Source organism: Megalobrama amblycephala, linkage group LG6, assembly GCF_018812025.1.
Source record: "Megalobrama amblycephala isolate DHTTF-2021 linkage group LG6, ASM1881202v1, whole genome shotgun sequence".
NCBI lineage: Eukaryota > Metazoa > Chordata > Actinopteri > Cypriniformes > Xenocyprididae > Megalobrama > Megalobrama amblycephala.
Genome location: NC_063049.1, coordinates 21,466,218 through 21,488,751, shown reverse-complemented (window position 1 = coordinate 21,488,751; position 22,534 = coordinate 21,466,218). Strand labels below are relative to the sequence as shown.

General features: G+C 36.0%; 1 protein-coding gene across 9 annotated transcripts in view; it reads left to right on the top strand.

Moving 5' to 3' along the window:
• The window catches only part of pard3bb (par-3 family cell polarity regulator beta b), a 449,216-nt gene that overhangs the window by 349,510 nt on the left and 77,172 nt on the right, over positions 1-22,534 (top strand). For 7 of the 9 annotated variants that reach the window (XM_048193363.1, XM_048193367.1, XM_048193365.1 and 4 more), the window contains one exon: positions 2,673-2,954. The exons of the other annotated variants lie outside the window; for them this stretch is intronic. In XM_048193363.1, coding sequence (XP_048049320.1) covers positions 2,673-2,954 — 282 coding nt within the window. The remainder of the gene's footprint in view (positions 1-2,672; positions 2,955-22,534) is intronic. 9 annotated transcript variants of the gene reach the window in all.

The following is a 22,534-nucleotide window of genomic DNA, read 5'->3' as shown; positions in this document are numbered from 1 at the left end:
AGCAAGGAGAGTCAAAAGGTTGGTATCATTTGAAAGAAAACTTTTTTAAATTTAAAAAAAAATAAAATAAAATTGGACATTCTTATGCTGATGAACTGCTGATTTGCTTTTTTACATATTTTACATATATTTCATATTTGACATGCAATAACTCAGAAAGGTAATAAGGTAGCAGGACAATTCTTTTGTGATGTTCCTCTATATGTGAGCTGTGTCTGGATCAAATTTTGTGGTGATCCCATAAAGAAATCAAAAGTTACATCATTTGGAACCAAGGTAGCCTTTTTGTTTATCCATTGGCGCCCCTGATGGGAATTTTTAAAATCGATCTTTCACGTGGAGTAACTCGTGATCGACGCATGGGATTTTGTTCAATCGAGAGAATCCACTGTAAGTAATGATGTGCCATTTTATACAATCTATGCATGTTTCATGAAGTTATAAGCTAAAATGTCACGTGCCACGTGATAGCTACATTTTAGGGGTGAGGTTGGACTCATTTTAATCGTGAGAATCTGCTGTCAATAATGGTGTCCAATTTTCCACAATCAAAGTAGGGCTGCAACGATTAATCGCGATTAATCGTTTGCAAAATAAAGGTCTGTGTTTACGTAATATATATATGTGTGTTCTGTGTATAGTAATTATGTATATATAAATACACACACATACAGGTATAAAATTTAGAAATATATGCATGTATTATAAATATATTATATTACATATAAACATAAATATTTTATATATAAATATAACATTTTTCTTAAATATATACATGAATGTGTGTGTATTTATATATACATAATTATTATACACAGAACACACACATATATATTACATAAACACAGACTTTTATTTTGCAAACGATTAATCGCGATTAATCGTTGCAGCCCTAAATCGAAGCATGTTTCATGACGTTACGAGCCAAAATGTGACGTAAATGCCACATTGGTTTATTATTTATATATGGGTCTTGCGGAGCTCCATGTACAAAAACTCACTCAAGTTTAGTCAAAGCCCAAAACAGTTATACTCGTTATATTCTAATCTGTGAGGCTTTTCAAATGACTTATAACAAATGATTATCTGAGCTGTCTGATGTTTTTGACACATTGGAGTACATAGTACATTTTTTTTTAATAAATTATTTGTCAGCAAATAAGTACTCAGCAGTACTTAGGAGTTATTTAGTTAGTTATAGTATCAAAGTGGCTACATTCATTGTAAAGATCAGACTCTAAGCTTTCAAATGACACCTATTTTTTGATCATCAAGGCAGGAGTTTTGAAAAAAATGATTATTTTCACACGCCGTTTTAGAGTGATGACTCAGCACTCGTTAAGAGTTGAACAAAATGGTTGGATGCATTAAAAAGTTTCTAAGCTTTAAAATGATAGTGCATTGCTATCCTGTCAGTGGTTGCTTAGTAATTTGATTATGAATTTTTTCTGCTGATTCTTAACCAAAAATATCTGTTGAATGTCATTTGATATTATGTTATCTTTTTGTGATGAATTACTGTGACAGTGAATAGTCAATTTGATAATATTAATCACAATTAACAGTACTTTGAGTAACATGGTTCATTAGCCTAATTGTAGACTGTTTGCATTTGCCAAGAAATGTATTCCATTAATGTACATACTGATAAAATGTATAGCTTCAATGCACTATTTGGACTGAAGCTGTTGCCAAATGTATAAATATAAGTAAATTAAATTGATCATTGTCCCAGGCTTTCAATTCCCTACATAGTTTGTTAATAATATAATAATTACTCAAACCAATCTGGTCACCCTTTCAGAGTGATACAAGACACTTATAATGTCCCGTTCACCCTGTCAGTTTATTTTGTGATAACGACCTGATGACTGTACATTACTCCTTATGTTTCACTGATGTAAAGATAGCAGACTTTAGTGGTGAAGTTAGCAGAATAGAGTTTGGTTTTCATTTGTGGGATGAGTTGATCAGTTAGTTACTGTGGAAAGAAAGTTATACGGCATATGGAAAGAAAGGTATAGTTTGTTATTGACATATGATTCATTGTATGACGCACAGGTTTAGCTCTCACTTTTTTCCATCCATTTCAATCTCATTCATTCTGACAGCTTTTTGTGGTCCATTATTGAGACGACACACATCACTAGATTCCTCGTCCTCTCTCTATCTCTGTCTCTCGGTGTGTCATGTATATTCTGCCAAAAGACAGGAGAAAAGGATATATTTAGCTGAGATGCAGGGATGTTTTTGCAGTCATTATTTTGTGTGGTGTTTGCCGAGGCTTATTTGGACTTGGAAGCGTGTGAAGTGTGAGCTGGAGCCGTGCTGTTCTCCTCCATATGCTCAAGAGTGGCATTTGTTCAGAGAGAGACTTTATTGACTGAGCCTGTTGAAGCTCCTGAGAGAGACAGAAAAGGAAAGAGGGAGAGAAGAAATCAGCTGGATATGTCCGAAAGGTCTTTCTTGACCTTTCCAGTTGATTGTATTTTTGGAGTCTTACTTGAAAGTATAAATACGAGTTCATGTTCTTGCAGTTGCGTTCTCATCGCTTGTGTGGTTTGCTCATTGGCTTAATTGAAATTTTAGATAACCTCAGACTGAAAAGACAGACAAACACCTCATAATAATAATTATTAATGCAGGGTAACATCAGCTTTTCTATGTTAAAGAATTGAGGCCAAACACCAGGAATTGAGGGAACGCCAAGTTCGGGACCGCTTCTCCCCACCTGACGTAGAGGATGATGACCTGGACCCGAACTACGCCCGCATCAACAACTTCAGGGAGCGCGGATCACCTTCCCAGCCGCTATACGGGAACCGCAGCAACTCCCCGCAGAGACCCCCGCCCCCAGTGTCCCACAGCAGAGAGCCGTCCACAGAAGACCCTCTGGACGGCCTGTACGCCAAAGTCAACAAACAGCGAAGCCCTCCACCTGCTGCTGCGGACAGGTAAATATGCATATATACATACATCCCGGCTGGAAAGACCTGCTTAAACCAGCCTAAGAGGTTTCAAAGCCCACATCTGGAATGCATTCAGTGAGTGGATTTCTTTGGGATTGTATTGATTGCTGAAGGATTAAAGTATAAATTGTACAGTCTTTTATATTTTTTTCAGTCCTCATCTGTTTACCGAGTGTCTGAAGAGCACCGATGCATTAGCGGTTCTGATTTGTGTCATAACAGTTGGGTTGGGTGATATAGCCAAGATATTATGTCACGGTATGAGTAATTTTATATCTGATTTTGCTGGAAATGCAAGAAAAACATGGTTTATGTAGTAAATAACCATGTTGTAATTAATAATCCTGTCTGTGAAATACACTTCTGTTCAGAAGTTTGGTATCAACAAGATTTTGAAAGAAATTAAATAGTTTTTTGAAATTTCTGTCATTAATTACTACCCACATGTTGTTCCAAACCCGCAAGACCTTTTTTTTTTCATCTTTGGAACACAAAATGTGATATTTTGATGAAATCCGAGAGGTTTAGTATCTCACAAAATGACCACGTTCAAGGTCCAGAGAAGTAGTAAAGACATGGTTAAAGGTGCCCTAGATTCAAAAATTGAATTTACCTTGGCATAGTTGAATAACAAGAGTTCAGTACATGGAAAAGACATATAGTGAGTCTCAAACTCCATTGTTTCTTCCTTCTTATATAAATCTCATTTGTTTAAAAGACCTCCAAAGAACAGGTGAATCTCAACATAACACAGACTGTTACGTAACAGTCGGGGTGTACGCCCTCAATATTTGCATATGCCAGCCCATGATCGAGGCATTAGACAAGGGCAGCCAGTATTAACGTCTGGATGTGCAGAGCTGAATCAACAGACTAGGTAAGCAAGCAAGGACAATAGCAAAAAAGGGCAGATGGAGCGATAATAACTGACATGATCGATGATAACAGGATATTTTTAGTGATATTTGTAAATTGTCTTTCTAAATGTTTCGATAGCATGTTGCTAATGTACTGTTAAATGTGGTTAAAGTTACCATAGTTTCTTACTGTATTCACGGAGACAAGAGAGCCGTCGCTATTTTCATTATTAAACACTTGCAGTCTGTATAATTCATAAACACAACTTCATTCTTTATAAATCTCTCCAACAGTGTAGCATTAGCCGTTAGCCACGGAGCATAGCCTCAAACTCATTCAGAATCAAATGTAAACATCAAAATAAACACTGTACTTACGCGATTAGACATGCTGCATGACGAACACTTTGTAAAGATCCATTTTGATGGTTATATTAGCTGTTTGAAAATCTTTTATGTTGTTTAAGGCAAGCGCGAGCTCTTGGGGCGTGGAGCACGAGATTTAAAGGGCCACACACCCTGAATCGGCTCATTTCTAATTATGCCCCAAAATAGGCAGTTAAAAAAATGAATTTAAAAAAATCTATGGGGTATTTTGAGCTGAAACTTCACACGTTCAGGGGACACCTTAGACTTATATTACATCTTTTAAAAAAAAGTTCTAGGGCACCTTTAAAATAGTCAAGGTGACTGCAGTGGTTCAACCTTAAAGTTATGAAGCGACGAGAATACTTTTGTGTGCACAAAACCAAAATAAAAATGTTGATTCAACTTTATTCAACAATTTTTCCTCTTCCCTATCAGTCTGTTACGCACTGAACGGAGTACAGAGCTTCCGTGTTTACGTTGATTTTAACCATGTCTTTACTACTTCTCTGGACCTTGAATGTGGTCATTTCATTGCTTCTATGGGAGATGAAAAACCTCTTGGATTTCAACTAAAATATCTTAATTTGTGTTCTGAAGATGAACAAAGGTCTTACGGTGTGGAATGACATGAGGGTGAGTATTTAATAACAGAAATTTAATTTTTGGGTGAACTAACCCTGTAATAATTGTATTCAGAAAGGATGCACTAAATAAAAAAAAAACTCCTTCCAAAAAGAATGAAAAACTCAATATTTGAAATTAATTTGCTGTGTATCAAAACAAAAAAACAAACAAAAAAAGGATTACATGCCAAGATACTAGCAATCTTCTTTTATTATTTCATGTGCAAAAAATAAGATTATCAGTGCATTTAAAAACCTCAACAAACGTTTCGGTCATGCAGGACCTTCCTCAGTGTTCATTCTTTTGAAACATTTTATCTTTATTTTAGGGCTGTCAATGGATTTTTTTTTTTTTTTTTTAAATCGCATTAATTGCTCCCTTTTGTGTGATTAATCGCACACTTACTGTAAAATTAATCATACACCATTTATCTTGTTTAACACGTTCATTCTGTCAGCATTTGCTTTATCCAGTAAAGGAAACCATCAGATTGGTGGGTGATTCTCACAAAACTGAATTTTAAGGTAAATTTAGGTGTCTTTCCAAAAAAGGACACTTGGAGACTTCAAAAAGACACCAAATAACCAAATTATATAAGGAGTCCATATAATTCATACATTTATGCACACCAAAGCACCCATGAAAAAAAGAAAAAAAAAACCTTTTCAGACCTTTTCACAGTGTATAGTTTATGTACATTGCAATGGCAAAGAGCTTCTTTACGTTATAGACAAGTAAAGTTGCGATACCGAAAAGGATCACATGGAGATGCCAAAAAAAAAAAAAAACTTAAACCAACCATCTTATGCATATACTGTACATACTACAGTACACTGATTCATTCAGAATTACTAAACACAGCAACATACACATGACAAATCAAAACATTATCCTTAATGTGTGTGGGAATAACATGAATGTACTGAAATGTGTCTGTGCATAAACACAATGTGTGATTAGTGCATCTAGAGCGCACATACACGTTGTTTGTGCATCAATACAACAGACTCAAGCATGCTAACTGTATAACTCCTGTACGTCACCACAGTCATCTTGATTGTAATCCTCATCCATCAAAACTTTACTAGCGAGACGCTGGTTTGCTTTATCCAGCCCAGAAATGTAATTTACGTATCATCTGGCCATACAGCCATGGGATGTTTTGACGTTCCATTTAGTCTGTATTTCACACAGGGCGATGAGCGTGAGGGCTTGCACTCTTCAGAAACAATGACAGAATATGACCAAACTCTTGTTTTAAAGCAGAACACACACTGGAGTGAATAATTCACTGAAAAAGCAACATGTGTCTCTATTCTCTCTGCCATCTCTGATGTAATTAGCCTGGTTTACTTTACATTAGCACTGTTTTAGACTGATTGTTTGAATGAATTTGCTTACTGGATCATTGAACTGAAAACTTTCTCGGAGTTTAGCAGCTTAGAATGATCTGATCGCAAACAGAGAAGTGAAATCGGGTTAAAGGGTTAGAATAGAAATTTCCGTCTACCAGGGTTACCGGTATTGTAGATGCTCCGTGTGATGATAATACATTTTTAAAATTAAAGACAGGTGGCAATTTTGATTGGATGAGTCACATTTGAAGCTGTTGTATAATAGCTGATAGACACACACACCTGTTATGCATGTCAACTGAATGCTATGCTATATTAATACAGCAAGTTGCTTGGCAACCATAAAGAACCCATAATGCCTAATAACACACTTTAATAACAAGTTCTTCCTCACCTTGACTTGTAATTCTCATAACCTTAAGACATAGAGTCACAGCTGTAAAGCCAGAGGAGCTCCTCTAATATTGATTCTCTCATTCCCATTGGACACATGAGCTCAGTCTCCAGCTCTGACACAGCCATGCTGCAGTTCTGCTCTGTTGATGGAGCATCAGAAATATATCAATATATCTATCTGTCGTTGGCCTCCACCTATGGTGAAGTAATGCATTAGCCTTGGAATTTAGATCAAGTGCATTTTTAAATGAACAGCACTTATGTTCACTGACAAATACAAACTTCTCTTATGCATAATGCAAAAGTAACTGGCATGTTCCTGTACATTATGTATACCTGAACATCTTGGTCCCATCATTTCTGGGGCCATTTCTGAGTGGATATTTGGGTCACAAGTAGTTTCATTAAGAACAGGAAGGTCTCAGTATGAGGGGGTCAGTTAATGGTCAGAGACAGTAGTTGGCTCAAGAAGATGTCATAAGGAAAGTCATTTATTTGTATGAAGGGAAGGATGTATGCCACATGGAGACAAGAATGTAGTAGCTATCAGCTCATTAAGGATATATCTTGGTCATATGCGTCACTGTGTGACACATTGTCTGACTCTGTGGCCAGGTGTCTCATACAGCCTCAGTTTTTGATAAATAATCTGGTTCATTTCCCCACCTTTAGCTTTTCACACTCTGCCAGGCGGTGTGAGATTGAATAACGCTGCATATTCATTTCTGCCCTGCATAAAGGGAGTATTTTCAGCGAATTCACACTGATAGGCTACTGATGGGTAAATTGAGGATGTGAATGAGAATAGCATCAGTGACTCCGGAGTCAGCATGAGCACGCTCTCGTGTCATTTGAAGAGTTTGTTAAACGGTAGAGTTGCTCTGTTGTATGGCCTGTGTCTGATTTAAAAGCATCCTCTGAGAGTCATTAAAGCGGCTCGGTTATTTAGACGGACAGGCAGTTTAACATGCAGCCTGCTGCCCACCGCTGTCATAAAAAGTGTCTCTCAATATGTGTAGTGGCCTATACTGTATGGTTAGTGGTGAAGTGAAACAGGATACTCTGCATTTAGATCATTTTATTTATTTTATTTTTACTTTTTGAATTGTTTGTCTTTTCTTCTCTGTTGTGACGTGTATTAAAGATGTTGGGCAGGACTTGTTTTTGTCCAAGGGAATTGATTGGATGGTTGAGGTTTGCTATTGCTGTGATCTCATGTGAGTAAATAAATAAAAATTATGTGCATGGGTAAATCATTTATAATAAATACTGCAATATTCCTTAAAAAAAAATATAGATTTTTATAAAAATTAATTTTCATTACATGGTGACTTTAAATAGGTCTTTTTATTTTATTCTTTGTAGCATGTTCAATTTTTTAGCTTCTCATGACCATTTTCACCATTCTATGACCACTTTAGTTCATCCAGAGCTGGAAATATTGTCATCAATAGTCACTCTTGTGTCATTCAAATCGCTTATGACTTTCTTTGATTCTCCAGAATACACACACAAAAAGACATTTTGAATAATTTTTCAACTGTTTTTGTCCATACAATGAAAGTCAATGGTGTCCAATACAACACTGCACCCCATTATTTTTCAGCGTATGGAGAAAAAACAACTGACAGTATTCTTTTTTTTCATACAGGATTTGAATGACATAAGGGTGATGATGACCTTAGCTGTCAAGTTGCTGTATATGGCATTGATATGCAAATGTAGGCAGTGTTAATTACCTGTTTTTGCAACTTTCCATACATGCCCTAGACAGACTATGGAGGGAGCTTTACATTAAAGCAAGTCTGCATAGTACATCATACTACTGTAGTATATCATGTCATTTTAGTTATTTAATGTTTGGTCGTTGTGTTACTCCTTCGTGTTAATAAATACCCTTTGATTGTGGAAGTCCGTGAACGCCTCTTCTCTACAGCACCAAACCATAACAGTTGTGAAGCTGAGCTTTAAATCAAGAAGCTTCCTAAAGCTACACAACTCTGTTAGTGTTTTCGGGGTCCAAAGTGAACTCTCAATAAGTGCCAAAAGCAAATAAAATTGGCTTTGGCGAGTAAATAAAACTAAGCTACTTTCCAGTAGTGGTAACCTAATAAGGAACTGTGTGCATGGTTTAAGGGTCAGTGACAAATAAGAGAGTACATATTTTAGAAATCTAGTTTAAACACATCAGCCAAGTTGCATCAGGAAAGTTGTATCATTCATGAATTTTAATTTAGAAACTAAAAGCATTATTTGCATAAAAGAAGTGTATTCAAGTCGTGTGAATTCATTAATTATTTTTGGATTAAAAAAAAGTGACAGTAAAGACACTTATACTGTTACAAAAGATTTATATTTCAAGTAAATGCCATTCTTTTGAGCTCTGTTTATCAAAGAATCCTGAAAAAAAAAAAAAAATGGTTTCCACAAAAATATTAAACTGTTTTCAACATTGATAATAATGTTTATTGAGCATCAAATCAGCATATTAAAATTATTTCTGAATGATCATGTGACACTAAAGTACGGAAGAGGATTAGGGCCAAGCAATAATAAAAAAATAAAACCATCTCGAGATTAAAGTTGTTAAATTTCGAGAAAAAGGTCAAGATAAAATGTTGAGAATAAAGTCATTAAATTACGAGAAAAAAGTCATTAAATTACGAGAACAAATTCGTTAAATTATGAGAAAAATGACGTTAAATTTAGAGAAGAGTTTTTTCTCTTAATTTAATGAGTTTATTCTCAACATTTTATTTCGACTTTTTTCTCGAAATTTAATGAGTTTTTTTCTCGAAATTTTACAACTTTAATCTCGGGATGGTTTTATTTATTTATTATTGCTTGGCCCTAATCCTCTTCCGTACTAAAGACTGGAGTAATGATTCTGAATTTTCATCACAGAAATAAATAAAAATATATTTTTTTAAATTCTGTTATTTTAAATTGTAATAATAACTCACAATATCACTGTTATAACAGTATTTTTGTTTTCTGACCACAAACTATTGAACAACAGTGTATTTTATTAATAAATGAATACATAATTAATACAAATCAAATTATAAAAATGATAGTCTGACTCATGATGATGCAAGTAATTTGAGCAATTCAGATCTGAGACAGAAAACTCTTATCATCTAAACAGCCAATACCAGAGACATTTGTTTTCTTCTCTCCATTCTTCCTCTCATCTGAGCGCTCTGGAGAGGTGGAGGCAGGCAGGTGAAGGACGTGGGGAATGTTGCGAGAGAAAAGAGTGAGGGGCTCTTGAGGTTCTCCTTATGAGAGAGAAGGGAGCGGGAGGCGAGTAAGGAGCTATTTGGCATTGGCTGTGAGAAGAAGGGTCCGCAGCGAGCTGCTCCTTCAGCCCTGAAGAGGCCTACTGCATTCGACGTGGAAAGTTACTATAACAACCAGACTCTCCAGAGCTCTGCCCTGCTCCAATTAAAAAATAATCATTGTTCCCTCCTGATAGAGAAGGATAGGGTAGACAGGTGGCTCGCTTATCTGCACAGGGGCGACTGAGTTCTTTAGAGACCAACGGAGAGCTGGAGATTGGCAACCTTTGCTTCCACATCTCCAGAAACACTTTTGGAGACAAACAAATGAGGAAAAATTGGGGAATCAGCTTGATAAGAGGAAGAAAGGGTCTACAAGGTTGCCAGGTCTCCAGTCGGCACTCTACCTCGCCGTTTGAATGCCGTGTCCTGGATGTGCTCGACAACAATAGCCCCCACACTGCACTAAGCAAACAGTCCTCCAGTCCTCAATGTAACCCCGCCAGGGTCAGTCCAAAACACGGTGCAAACCTATCAAGAGCTACTCCACAGGTTACCAATGTCCACTTACATCCCCCATCAGCAGCCATTGTGCCCAGATACCACACTGAAAGATTTGGCCCATATATATATATAAAAAAAACACTGTTAGGGCTCTTTCCCCTCCTCGTCTCCACATGTACCCACCTCCTCCTTCCCTGCTTTCTTGAGGCCTGGAGCGCAGCCTCACCATCAAAATAATTATAGAAATCACTAGATGGAGAAAGAAAAGCTTTTAGTGTTGGTTGTGTGAGTGCTGGAGTGCTTTTCTGCCCGTTAATTAATCAGCCATTCTGCTGAGCTGAATGAGAGCTGCAGGCGCGTTCGGCTGCTTTTAAAGAGTGCCAGCCCGCTCCCTTAAGTGTCTCCCCGTATCTACGAACCCTTCCCTGGCCTGACACCGCTTCTCTGTCTCTTTCATTCACCATCTCTCCTGCAATGAGGGTTTAATGTGTTTTCAGTGTGTCTGAAAGAAATCTAGGTAACTGTGTTAGAAAAGGCCAGATTGACCATCTAACAACTAACTTATCATCAATAGTTCTTTAGATTAACAAAGGCCTCAAAATATATATATATATGAAGAGCTCTTTTCCAAAACGCGATAAACGCCAAATTGAAAAAAAAATGAGTTTGTCATGCCATTTTGCTGTGTACTGAACCTATTCTCTGCTCCATCAATGTTTCATGCCAAATCGTTATATTTCCTTGTTTAAAATGTACCGCGAGATGCAGTTTCTTTCCAAAACGCTATAAGCGCCAAACCTGTTTTTAGCCTAAATGCGATATATCCTTTTCTCGCCAATCAGAATTCGCCGAGCATTCAACGTAATCTGACATGGCGTTTCTTTGAAGCGAGGGAGTTTGTTTGTGCTCAGTCTTCAAAATGAGTGCTTTAAACTCTATTAACACTTTTGATGACCTGGATGAGCCAGTGAGACCAACACCTGGGGGCTGGAGTCCGGAGCGCCAATTCGGCTAGGTTCCCGAGATAGGTTCATTTGAATATAAAGGTGTCTCGGCTCGCCTCGCCTCGTATGTGTGTGTGCGCAAGTGTGTGACATCGTATCAGGCGATCAACCTGTTCAGTAAACTGTTTAAAACATATAGTTACCCAATCAATACTGAGATTCTAGATGTTTTTATATAAAAAGGCTAAAAAAAAGGATGGATTTATAGCGTTTTGAAACAAAAACAAAAAAAACCTTTGATTTTATAATCAACAAAATTGTTGTTTCATTTAACAATCATTGTTTAACATGTTCAGACTGAGCGAATAGACCATTTTAACAGGACAAATTGAATATTAACAAAATATATATATATATATATATATATATATATATTTTTTTTTTTTTTTTTTTTTTTTTTTTTTTTTTTTGTGGCACTACATTAAAGGGGTGGTTCATTATGATTTCACTTTTTTAACTTTAGTTAGTGTGTATTGTTGCTGTTAGAGCACAAACAACATCTGCAAAGTTACGACGCTCAAAGTTCAATGCAAACAGAGATATTTTCTTTTAAAGGTCCCGTTTTTCGTGGTTTTTTGATGCTTTGATTGTGTTTATAGTGTGCAATATAACATGTGTTCATGTTTCGCGTGTAAAAAAACACAGTATTTTTCACATAATTTACTTATCTGTATACCGCTGTTTCCACTGTCATAAAAACGGGCTGATGACTTCCTTGTTCTATGAAGTCCCTCCTTCAGAAATACGTAACGAGTTCTGATTGTGCCAGCGGTTCCTGTGTTGTGATTCGACAGCAGCTTAGCGAACCTTGCCCGGAAAGGTCACGCCTCTTACCATAACGTGGAGATGCACGTGCTCAGTGTTATTGTAAACATGTCTTTAATTTTACCCTATCAATTTGAGCCGGAATCAGACCCGGTGATTGGACTGCGGGATGAAAATAACAGCGTTTCGACGACATGGCGACAAACACACTCTACAAATGCAACTCTTGTGTATTCCTGTGGGCGGAGGTTAGTCAAAAAACTGGTTTAGTGACGTCATTAAAGAAGGAAATAGAGGGATGTAGTCCAAACTGGCCGTTCGATGTAGGCGACTTCTGTTAAATAAAATATCTCGCTTGGCATTGAACTTTGAGCTTTAAAATTTTACAGATTTTATTTATACTCTAACAACAACATTACACACTAACTAAAGTTTGAAACATGGGATCACGAAGAACGGGACCTTTAAATAATTCTGTTTAAGGACTACAACAAATGGCTGGTAGGGACTACAATGAGCTTCTTCCCAGGTTGGTGACATCACTAACCCTAAAATTTACATAAACCCTGTCCCCGAGAATATGCAACAAAGGGATGAAGCCATGTTATCGCAATACAGTACGTAACACAAATGCAATAGCATGTCATAAAAGCTAAATGCCAACAGAAGTTATAACCGTAATTAAACTAAACTATACCTGTTCTATCTTCATGCAGCATATATTCTCTGGCTCTGTAGGATCTTACAACAATTCCCACATGACAGAATATGATAATCAATGACTTTAAGATATCCAACATCAGCTACATAAATTAAGCAACTAACCATTCAGAAACGTGCTATATATATATATATATATATATATATATAGTGTTGTAAAACACTTTTGCTAAGGTTAGGGAAGATTTGGGGTAAGGTTAGGGACAGGTTTGGTGGTATGGGTAGGTTTAAGAGTGGATTAAGCTGTAAGGGATGGGTCAGCAGTGTAATGATAAATATAATTACAGAAATTAATTACAGATGTAATTGCATGCAGGTATTTTTAAAAATATAAGTACAATGTAAAAACATGTATGTACACAATAAGTGCATTGTATCAAATTATTAATTTAAATATAAGTACATAGTAGTTAAAGGAAAACTCCCCTATTTTCCAACTCCCCTAGAGTTAAACAGTTGAGTTTTACCGTTTTCGAATCCATTCAGCAGATTTCCGGGTCTGGCAGTACCATTTTTAGCATAGCTTAGCATAGTTCATTGAATCGGATGAGACCAATAGCATCTCATTCAAAAATGACCAAAGAGTTTTGATATTTTTCCTCATCAGATCCAATGAACTAAGGTCTCATCAGATTCAACTCTAGGGGAGTTGGAAAATGAGCCTATTTTCAAAAAAAAAGTGGAGTGTTCCTTTAAGGCCACCTAATATAAAGTGGGACCAAATACACTGTAACAAGTTCATAGAGGGTTCATTGTTCGTTCTGAAATCTTATGCAGTTTTTTTTTTTTTTTTTTTTTGTACCCGAAAGTTCAGACTTCGTGTGAAAAGGCTTTGAAAGACTGAGAATAAAAGCGTATAGAGGAAGCGTATTCTGGTTTGTAGATTCTCCGAGTCCTTCATCTGGCCTAATCTGGAGAACCGGACAAGTGCTACTCATGTGTTCCGCCCCTGAGCTTTTCTCTTCCTCTCAATGCACTTCCCTCATTCTATTTTCCCCTATTTCATTCTGCATTTCCTCCTCTCATATTTGTTCAAGAACTTCCTGCCTGTCACTCATTGAAGAAAAGCAATTCCACATCTCTCTCCCATTGAACGTACGTGGAAAAAAAAAAAAAGCATGCACACTCAAACGCGCACGTGTGTGCGCTCACACAAAGCATTCACTTAGCGGTTTCTTCTAGATGCATTTTGTAGCTTAGCAACAAGTCATGCCGCTGCATACTGTGCCGTTCTGTTTTTGGAAACAGGAGGATGTAAAAGCTTATTTCTAAAAAGCAGAAATCGCAGATTGGTTTAAATTATATTCACCTCATTATTCCATCTCAGCTTGATTGAACTGAAAGGGAAATACTTTATTTTCTTTCTTTTTTAGACCTTTTCAGAGGTGCACAATTTTAGAATTGAGGGTTGAGGATAGAAGACTTGATTACCGTCTTACTCTTAGCCACAGATTTGCCTACCCAGAATGCAGTCTGCCTGCAGTACAAAGGCTGAGCCGGTGTGACTGGTGTTTTAATGAAACAGTCCAGGCACAAATTGAGCTTCACCTGCAAACGAGAGGACGCGGGAGGGGTCGGCGAACATTTGATGGTCTGTCTAAATAATGTTACACCAGCCAAAATACTTCTAATTATTTCTTCAATTGCAGATGGCATATAAAAAGTGCCGTCACTTCTGGTTAGGGAGCCCGGGAGCTGGCCTGTCATTGTGGGCTATCTTTTGTTGTCAAATTTCATTTCTGAAAATGTCCACCAATTAGACCGCCGAAGCCCGCCGCAAAATTACTCGAGGGGAAAGTTGTGGGAAATTGATAGGTCTGGTCCTTTCCTCTCCTCGTCCAAACACGGATGTGTCCATTACGGCATCCGCAGCCTTGAGGTCTTCTTCACAATTGCTTGTCTTTCTTGCCTGCGTGATGCGGGTCATGTTTCATCAGCTGGTTTGGGAAATCTGATGCGAATGATTGAATTATTCCATGTGACACTAACATATTTAATGCTGATTTGTTGGATAGTTTAGATCCTGGATGCTGATTGGTCAACACAGCGTTCTAGCTGTGCTAAAATATATGCTGAGTAGCTAAACACCTGTTAATCTAGCTGCTCTGTATATGGCTGCACAACATCCTATTGAATCAACATGAAACGTGGCCTATTTTACTTGGTAATCTGATTTCCATGTATTCAACAACAATGGAGCTACAGAGAAAGTGACAAGGGAGCCAATGACAAATTACCCTTTTTTTATTTTTGGAAGCACTGGTGGTTGTTCTGATGTGCTTCAGTAAATTGAGATCAAAGCTTCTTATTGCAAAAATTAATGTTGCATAGGGATGTTTTAAGTGACATTTTATGTCAATTTAAGTAAAAAAAAAACTAGGATAATTTTGTAGGTGTATTAAGCATAGAATGTTTTTTGTTTTTTTTCCAATTTGATTGTCACTCAAAGTCACTCTCACAGTAATCTTAATTGCATTTGTGACATATAAATTTAACTCTGCTATGAAAGCATATTTCTGCTTGCTTGAGGGGGAGGAAATGCAATAAATGTTGGTTATAGTGTTAACATGTCACTCAAAATGGATTTAAACTAACCTCAAACCTCATATGTTAAACAATGATCAATAATATAATATTACTATTTTATATATTTATATTATATTTACTTTTTATATTTTTTAATACTATTATTATTTATTTCAGCAAAACTGTTGTGTATGTGTATCTTTAATTACACATTCTCATATGAACAAGCATATGCATAATTAAAGGGATAGTTCACCCCAAAATGAAAATTTGCTGCTAATTTGCTCACCGTCTGGCTATCTAAGATGTAGGTGACTTTTTTTCTTCTTCAGTAGAACAGTAAAGAAAATTTTTAGCTGAAACTGTCGTTCTCAGTGATTCAAATAATGGAAGTGCCGTCACTTTGAGATTCAACAAAACATATGGCTACACTTTATTTTAGTGCCGTAGTTACATTGTAATTACTCAAATAAGTACTGAGTACTATTACTTAACTGCATGTACAGGTTTAGGGTTAGTTACTTGTAATTATGCATAATTTACTATTATTTATATTGTAAGTACATGTACATAAAATAAAGTAAATAATCAAATGTTGTAAATAATTTTCAGTTTCTTGTATAGACTGATAGTTTCGCTTCTTAAGACCTCAATGTATCATCAGGAGCTGTTGGTATTAATTTTGTTTTGTCTGCACATGCTTTTTTGAATCTCAAAGTGACGGCACCCATTGACTTCTGTTATATGAATCATCGAAGACCACTGTTTCAGCTAAATATCTTCTTTACTGTTCTACTAAGAAAAAAGTCATCTACATCTTGGAATGCCTGAGAGTAAATTAACAGCAAATTTTCACTTTTGGGTGAACTATCCATGTAAAGTACATATTACAGTGTCTTAAACATTAAAGTATCATTTTGACACAACAGTATTGGACATAAACAGGAAAAAGTCTCATGATTCAGGGGAGACTGTCTCACGAGGGGAGTCACTGGTGAACTCAGTAACGGCTCAGAACAATGTGAGTCTGAATCAAACCACTAACACATAATTGAATTTGAATCTTATATGAATCTTTTTGACTGACTGACTCATTAAAGGTGCCGTAGAACGTCTTTTTAAAAGATGTAATATAAGTCTAAGGTGTCCCCTGAATGTGTCTGTGAAGTTTCAGCTCAAAATACCCCATAGATTTTTTTTTTTTATAAATTTTTTTAACTGCCTATTTTGAGCCATAATTATATATGCATCGATTCCTTGCGCGACCCCTTTAAATCTCGTGCTCTCCGCCCCCAGAGCTCGCGTTTGCCTTAACCAGCATAAACAAAGTTCACACAGCTAATATAAACCTCAAAATGGATCTTTACAAAGTGTTCGTCATGCAGCATGTCTAATCGTGTAAGTAGAGTGTTTATTTGGATGTTTACATTTGATTCTGAATGAGTTTGATAGTGCTCCGTGGCTAAAGCTAACATTACACACTGTTGGAGAGATTTATAAAGAATGAAGTTGTGTTTATGAATTATACAGACTGCAAGTGTTTAAAAATGAAAATAGCGACAGCTCTTGTCTCCGTGAATACAGTAAGAAACGATGGTAACTTTAACCACATTTAACAGTACATTAGCAACATGCTAACGAAACATTTAGAAAGGCAATTTACAAATATCACTAAAAATATCATGTAATCATGGATCATGTCAGTTATTATTGCTCCATCTGCCATTTTTCACTATTGTTCTTGCTTGCTTTCCTAGTCTGTTGATTCAGCTGTGCACAGATCCAGACGTTAATACTGCCTGCCCTTGTCTAATGCTTGAACATGAGCTGGCATATGCAAATATTGGGGGCGTACATATTAATGATCCCGACTGTTCGTCACAGTTGGTGTTATGTTGAGATTCGCCTGTTCGTCGGAGGTCTTTTAAACAAATGAGATTTATATAAGAAGGAGGAAACAATGGAGTTTGAGACTCACTGTATGTCATTTCCATGTACTGAACTTTTGTTATTTAACTATGCCAAGATAAATTCAATTTTTAATTCTAGGGCATCTTTAATAAGTAGCAATTCAGAGTCTCTTTTTTCACAAATCGGACATCATGGCTCACAATGTGTTCATTGTTATGTGCAGCAATATTAATCACGTTTTATTGACTGCCACTAATGACAACTAGATTTTAAATTGTCACACATTTTTATTTTTTCTCACATTATCAACAATTTTAGTCTCAGTCACTGGGTGTGCCAAAGTTGTATTAAGTAAGTAAAGTTGTATGAAAGTTGAATGTAGTAAGTTTATATAAGCAATAAGTTCACTCATATTGTGAATTTTATCATGGCTCATTGTGTTGCATGACCTTTCATACCTTATTGCTCGATCTAGAAAGCTTCTTTGTGTCCTCAGGGTTTTGATGTTTAGTAAATTCAGATTACAATGTCTTTTCTTGGTTTCTCAGGTGTACTTACCCACTCAAGCTCCCGTTGTTGGCCCGGGGTAATATGGTAATAATGTGTGTTAAACAGGCATGATAAAGAGTGCTTGAATGGAATTGATTTTTGATTTGGGAGCGTGTGATTGACAGAAGAATGCCGATTATCAACCTAATGAGCTTCTCTGAATCAAATTGGTGGATTACATCAAGATTCCCCCTGACGGCCCTCAGTGTGTTTGACATACGCACCCGTTTGTGTGTGTGTGTGTCGATTCCAGCATTTCTGTCCTGTTCTGCAGCTCTCCAGGTCAGAAATTGATGTCTCTCGTTTTACAGTGTGTAAATCAGCAGCGTGTCTCGCTCTTTAGGACCGACTGTGTTTTTTTGGTCCATTTCAAAGATGAAGGAATAGATTGCTCCGCGCCGCATGGCTCTGTTCAGCGTTTCTCTTGATGTCTGTGTCTCCATTGTCCAAAGCAGACATGTCTGTTGGATTTATGTGTGCACCTCCAGCTTTAAACCATCATTTATCCAATTCTTAAGATCTGCTGACCTGAAGTTTCTCTCCAGCATACAACCATTAATAGACAGAGAGAGAGGCCGCCCTCAGACCTAGCAGGGGGTTGTGTCGAGACAAAGAGTGAAAACTGTTCACTGCGGGGTGACAAGATGAACAGAAAGATGTGAACGCGGTGAGATGGAGGATAAAAGAACTGAGATCTTCTACACATGTCACATGGTGTGCGTGTATCTGTGTAATTCTGGCATCATTTACTCATTCTCATCTTGTTCCAAATCTATATGACTTTATTTCTTCTGTGAAACACAAAAAAAGAGATGCTTAGCAGAATGTTCATTCTGCGGTTTTCCATATAATAAATGTAAATGGTGATGATTGTACAGCTTCTAAATAGACAAAAAATGTAATTATAGCACTTTTAAGTCTTCTGAGGTCATCCGATGGTAACACTTTACTTAAAGCCTTTATAAATAATGCATTGTAAATGTATTTTAATGCATGAATTATGACTTTTAATTCACCTTATAATGAATTGTAAGGTCCTTTTGAATAATTTAAGCCTCATCCCAGACTAAAATGTATGTTTGAGCTTTTTAAACTGAAAGCATATATTAAAATATTTCAGGGCCATTGTTTTGTCTCAAGATGCACACCAGTAATGTTTTTTTTTTTTTTTTTTTTTTTTTTTTTCCTCAGGCATGTTTATAAAAGCTACTTAAATGTTGTAATTGAACTAAGGCCTATATTATATTATATTATATTATATTATATTATATATATTATATTATATTATATTATATTATATTATATTATATTATATCTTTAATCAGCTTGAAAAAAAAAAAAGATTTCAGTGATATAGTTTCTATGTGCCGCTATTGTTATAGTTGTGGTGTGGACTCTTCTGTACTTTTCTATTAGAACAATTTTTTAGAACCATATTGTTATCGTTATAGTTATCGTCCTTAGTGTGTGAACATGCTTTTAGAGTATTATTTTTTTAGAGCTTGACAGCCCCTGATCACTCTTTGCCTTTATTATATGGAACAAAACATTTAATATTCTGCTGAATTTCTCTTTTAGTGTTCGACAGAAGAACAGAAATCATATGAGATTAGAACAACATGAGGGTGAGTAAATGATGACAGAATTTATTTTTTGGATGAACTATCCCTTTAAGGCAAGGTTCCTCAGTCGGTTATTAACGACTCCATTCATTTAATATCTCCCCATCTCTCAGCCTCCGTGGGATGCCGGCCAACTACCCAGTCACTTGAGTATGAAATTAATAGATAAAATCACAACTCTTGTTGTTTCGCGGGCGAACACTAAATTCCCCCCTCGTCGCAGTCACACAGACACACCGCTGACCCAAGGGAATCGATACCATTGGCTGTAGTTAATGCCGTGCTCTCCTGCCACTAGGAGAGAGAGAAAATAAATATCTTTACCCTTTATTGAACTTTCTCTTGTAACACTCCTGTAGAATGAGCTTCTGTGAGGGAAAGAGCAGAGTGCAAATTAAGCCTTTCTTAGTCACCAGGTGCTGTGGCTCAGCTTATCGGAGGAAACACTATCCGGCGAGCCAGTGCCCTTATTTGATTCCCGCTGCCGCCCACCACCTCTCTCCCCTTATTCTGAACCATTCTCACTGCTTACTGCACAGTATGTATGTATACTACACTCTGTACGATCTGGTATTTTTTAATGATAATTTTTAAATCAGCAATAAATGTTTTAAACAATAGTATGCTACATCAGTGGTATGATGCACCCACTAAAATATAAGCATTTATAAATGTCTATGTTTTAGACCCCTTAAATGGTTACTTCACCCAAAAATGACAATTATGTTAATTAATTAATTAACTAATAAGTAAGAGTAATTAATGAACTAATTATGTTAATTAGTTAATTAATTACTCACCCTCATGTCGTTCCACACCCGTAAGACCTTCGTTCGTCTTCAGAACACAAATTAAGATATTTTTGATGAAATCCGATGGCTCAGTGAGGCCTCTATTGCCGAAGATGAATGAAGGTCTTACCGTTGTAAAATGACATGAGGGTGAGTAAATAATTGAATAATTTTCATTTTTGGGTGAACTAACCCTTTAAGACATAGAACCTGGAAGCGTTGGATGTAAACAATGTAGCAGAATGACACAGGACAGAAGATATTGTTGAATAAAGTAGTTATTTTTGTTTTGTTTTTGCGCACAGAAAGTATTCTCCTCACTTCATAAAATTAAGGTTGAACCACTGCAGTCGCGTCGACCAATTTAACAATGTACCTTTATGGACCTTGAAAGTGGTTATATTACTGTCTATTGAGGAGTCATACAGTACAGCTATCAGATTTAATCAAAAATATCTTAATTTGTGTTCTGAAGATGAAGGTCTTATGGGTGTGGAACGACATGAGGGTGAGTAATTAATGACAGAATTTTCATTTTTGGGTGAACTAACCCTTTAATACTGTGTGAGAAAAATATTTAGTGTAATTTAGAGACATGTTGCTTCCTGAAAACCTAAGCAAATTATTAATATCTATATTGTAGTATGCATTGTAAAAAGTAACACGCTGTATCTACTCAATAAAATTGTAGCAACAGATTACAAGCATTATTATTAATAGAATTCAACATATAAAAATTGAGTTAGAATTAATCAAATTAATTCCTTAAAAGTCAACCATTTAAAATATGTAAAATTAGCAAACACCATTACAAAAACCCACAAACTGACATAAAAAGCAAAGAGTCACACCGCCCAACTAAATAAAACACTGATCCCCATAATGGTGACCAAACATTCTCAGTAAAGTCAACATCAGCATCTAAACCTCTGTTAATTATTGTGTTTCTCTTTGCTGTAGTGATTCTGCTTGTTATCATCAGGTGTCTTCAATGTTGGCAATAAATAATGAAGAGTTCTTAATTCATCTTTGATGACTGTCTGTTATTCAGATATCTTTGTTTACATTTTACTGAAATTTTACTCATTTTAAATGGTTGACATCTAAAGGAATTCATTTGATTAATTCTAACTCAATTCTATTTGTTGAATTTAATTAATAATATTGCTTGTAATCTGTTGCCAAAATTTTAGAGTACATATAGCATATTACTTTTTACAGTATGCTCTACCGGGCAAAGTCCCTTTAAGACAAGTCATTTCACTCGGCGGCCATCTTTGAAACGCCTCTCGGGCATCCTGGGCATCATGCAGCTCCTATCTCTTTGAATGGGGAAACATCAAATTCTCCAAAACTGTTCGCCAACCTTACGATTAAATTTCATATTTGAAATCACCAATGAAATCTAACAACAACCGACTCATAAATTTAGTTTCTAAATGCTCGAATCATGACAAAAAAAACGGTATTTTTCAGGCTAATGCGTTTCTATAGAAACCGGTGATTCTAACGGCCGCTGAAGTGACGCGATGATTTTACCAGTCAACGATTGGCTCTTATTTAGAAGGCGGGACTTATTCCGCCATATTGCGCGTTACACTTTCTCCCATTCAAAACAATACGAGTGACACGTCTTGTGTTATTCTATAGTCTTTGCTACCGGGTGAGTGTTTTTTGTTGTTGTTTAAATAAATTAATGCTTTTATTCAACAAGGATGCATTAAATGGTCAAAAATGACAGTAAAGACATTTATCATGTTACAAATAATTATATGTCAAATAAATGCTGTTCTTTTGATCAGCATCATCATCGTATACAGTTTCCACAACAATATTAAGTAGCACAACTGTTCAACATTGATGATAATTTCTTGAGCAGCAAATCAGCATATTAGAATGAATTCTGAAGGATCATGTGACACTGAAGACTGAAGCAATGATGCTGTAAATTCAGCTTTACATCACAGGAATTAATTACATTTTAAAATGTATTCAAATAGTAAACAGTTATTATTTTAAATTGTTATTTTTTCAATTTTTCTCAAATATTAAAATTTTACTGCATTTTTGATTAAATAAATGCAATTATGGTGAGCATAACAGACTTTTTTTATATACATGTCTACTATTTTTAAGAAATGAAAAGCTACACACTCAATTAGGGTTAAAAGAACCCTTCCCAAACATATTTCCCTATTTAAATATGTTTATGTTCATATTTCCTTATTTAAATCCAAACAGCGACTTTTTTTTTTTTTTTTTTTTTTTTTTTTGATGAAAATGGTGAAATG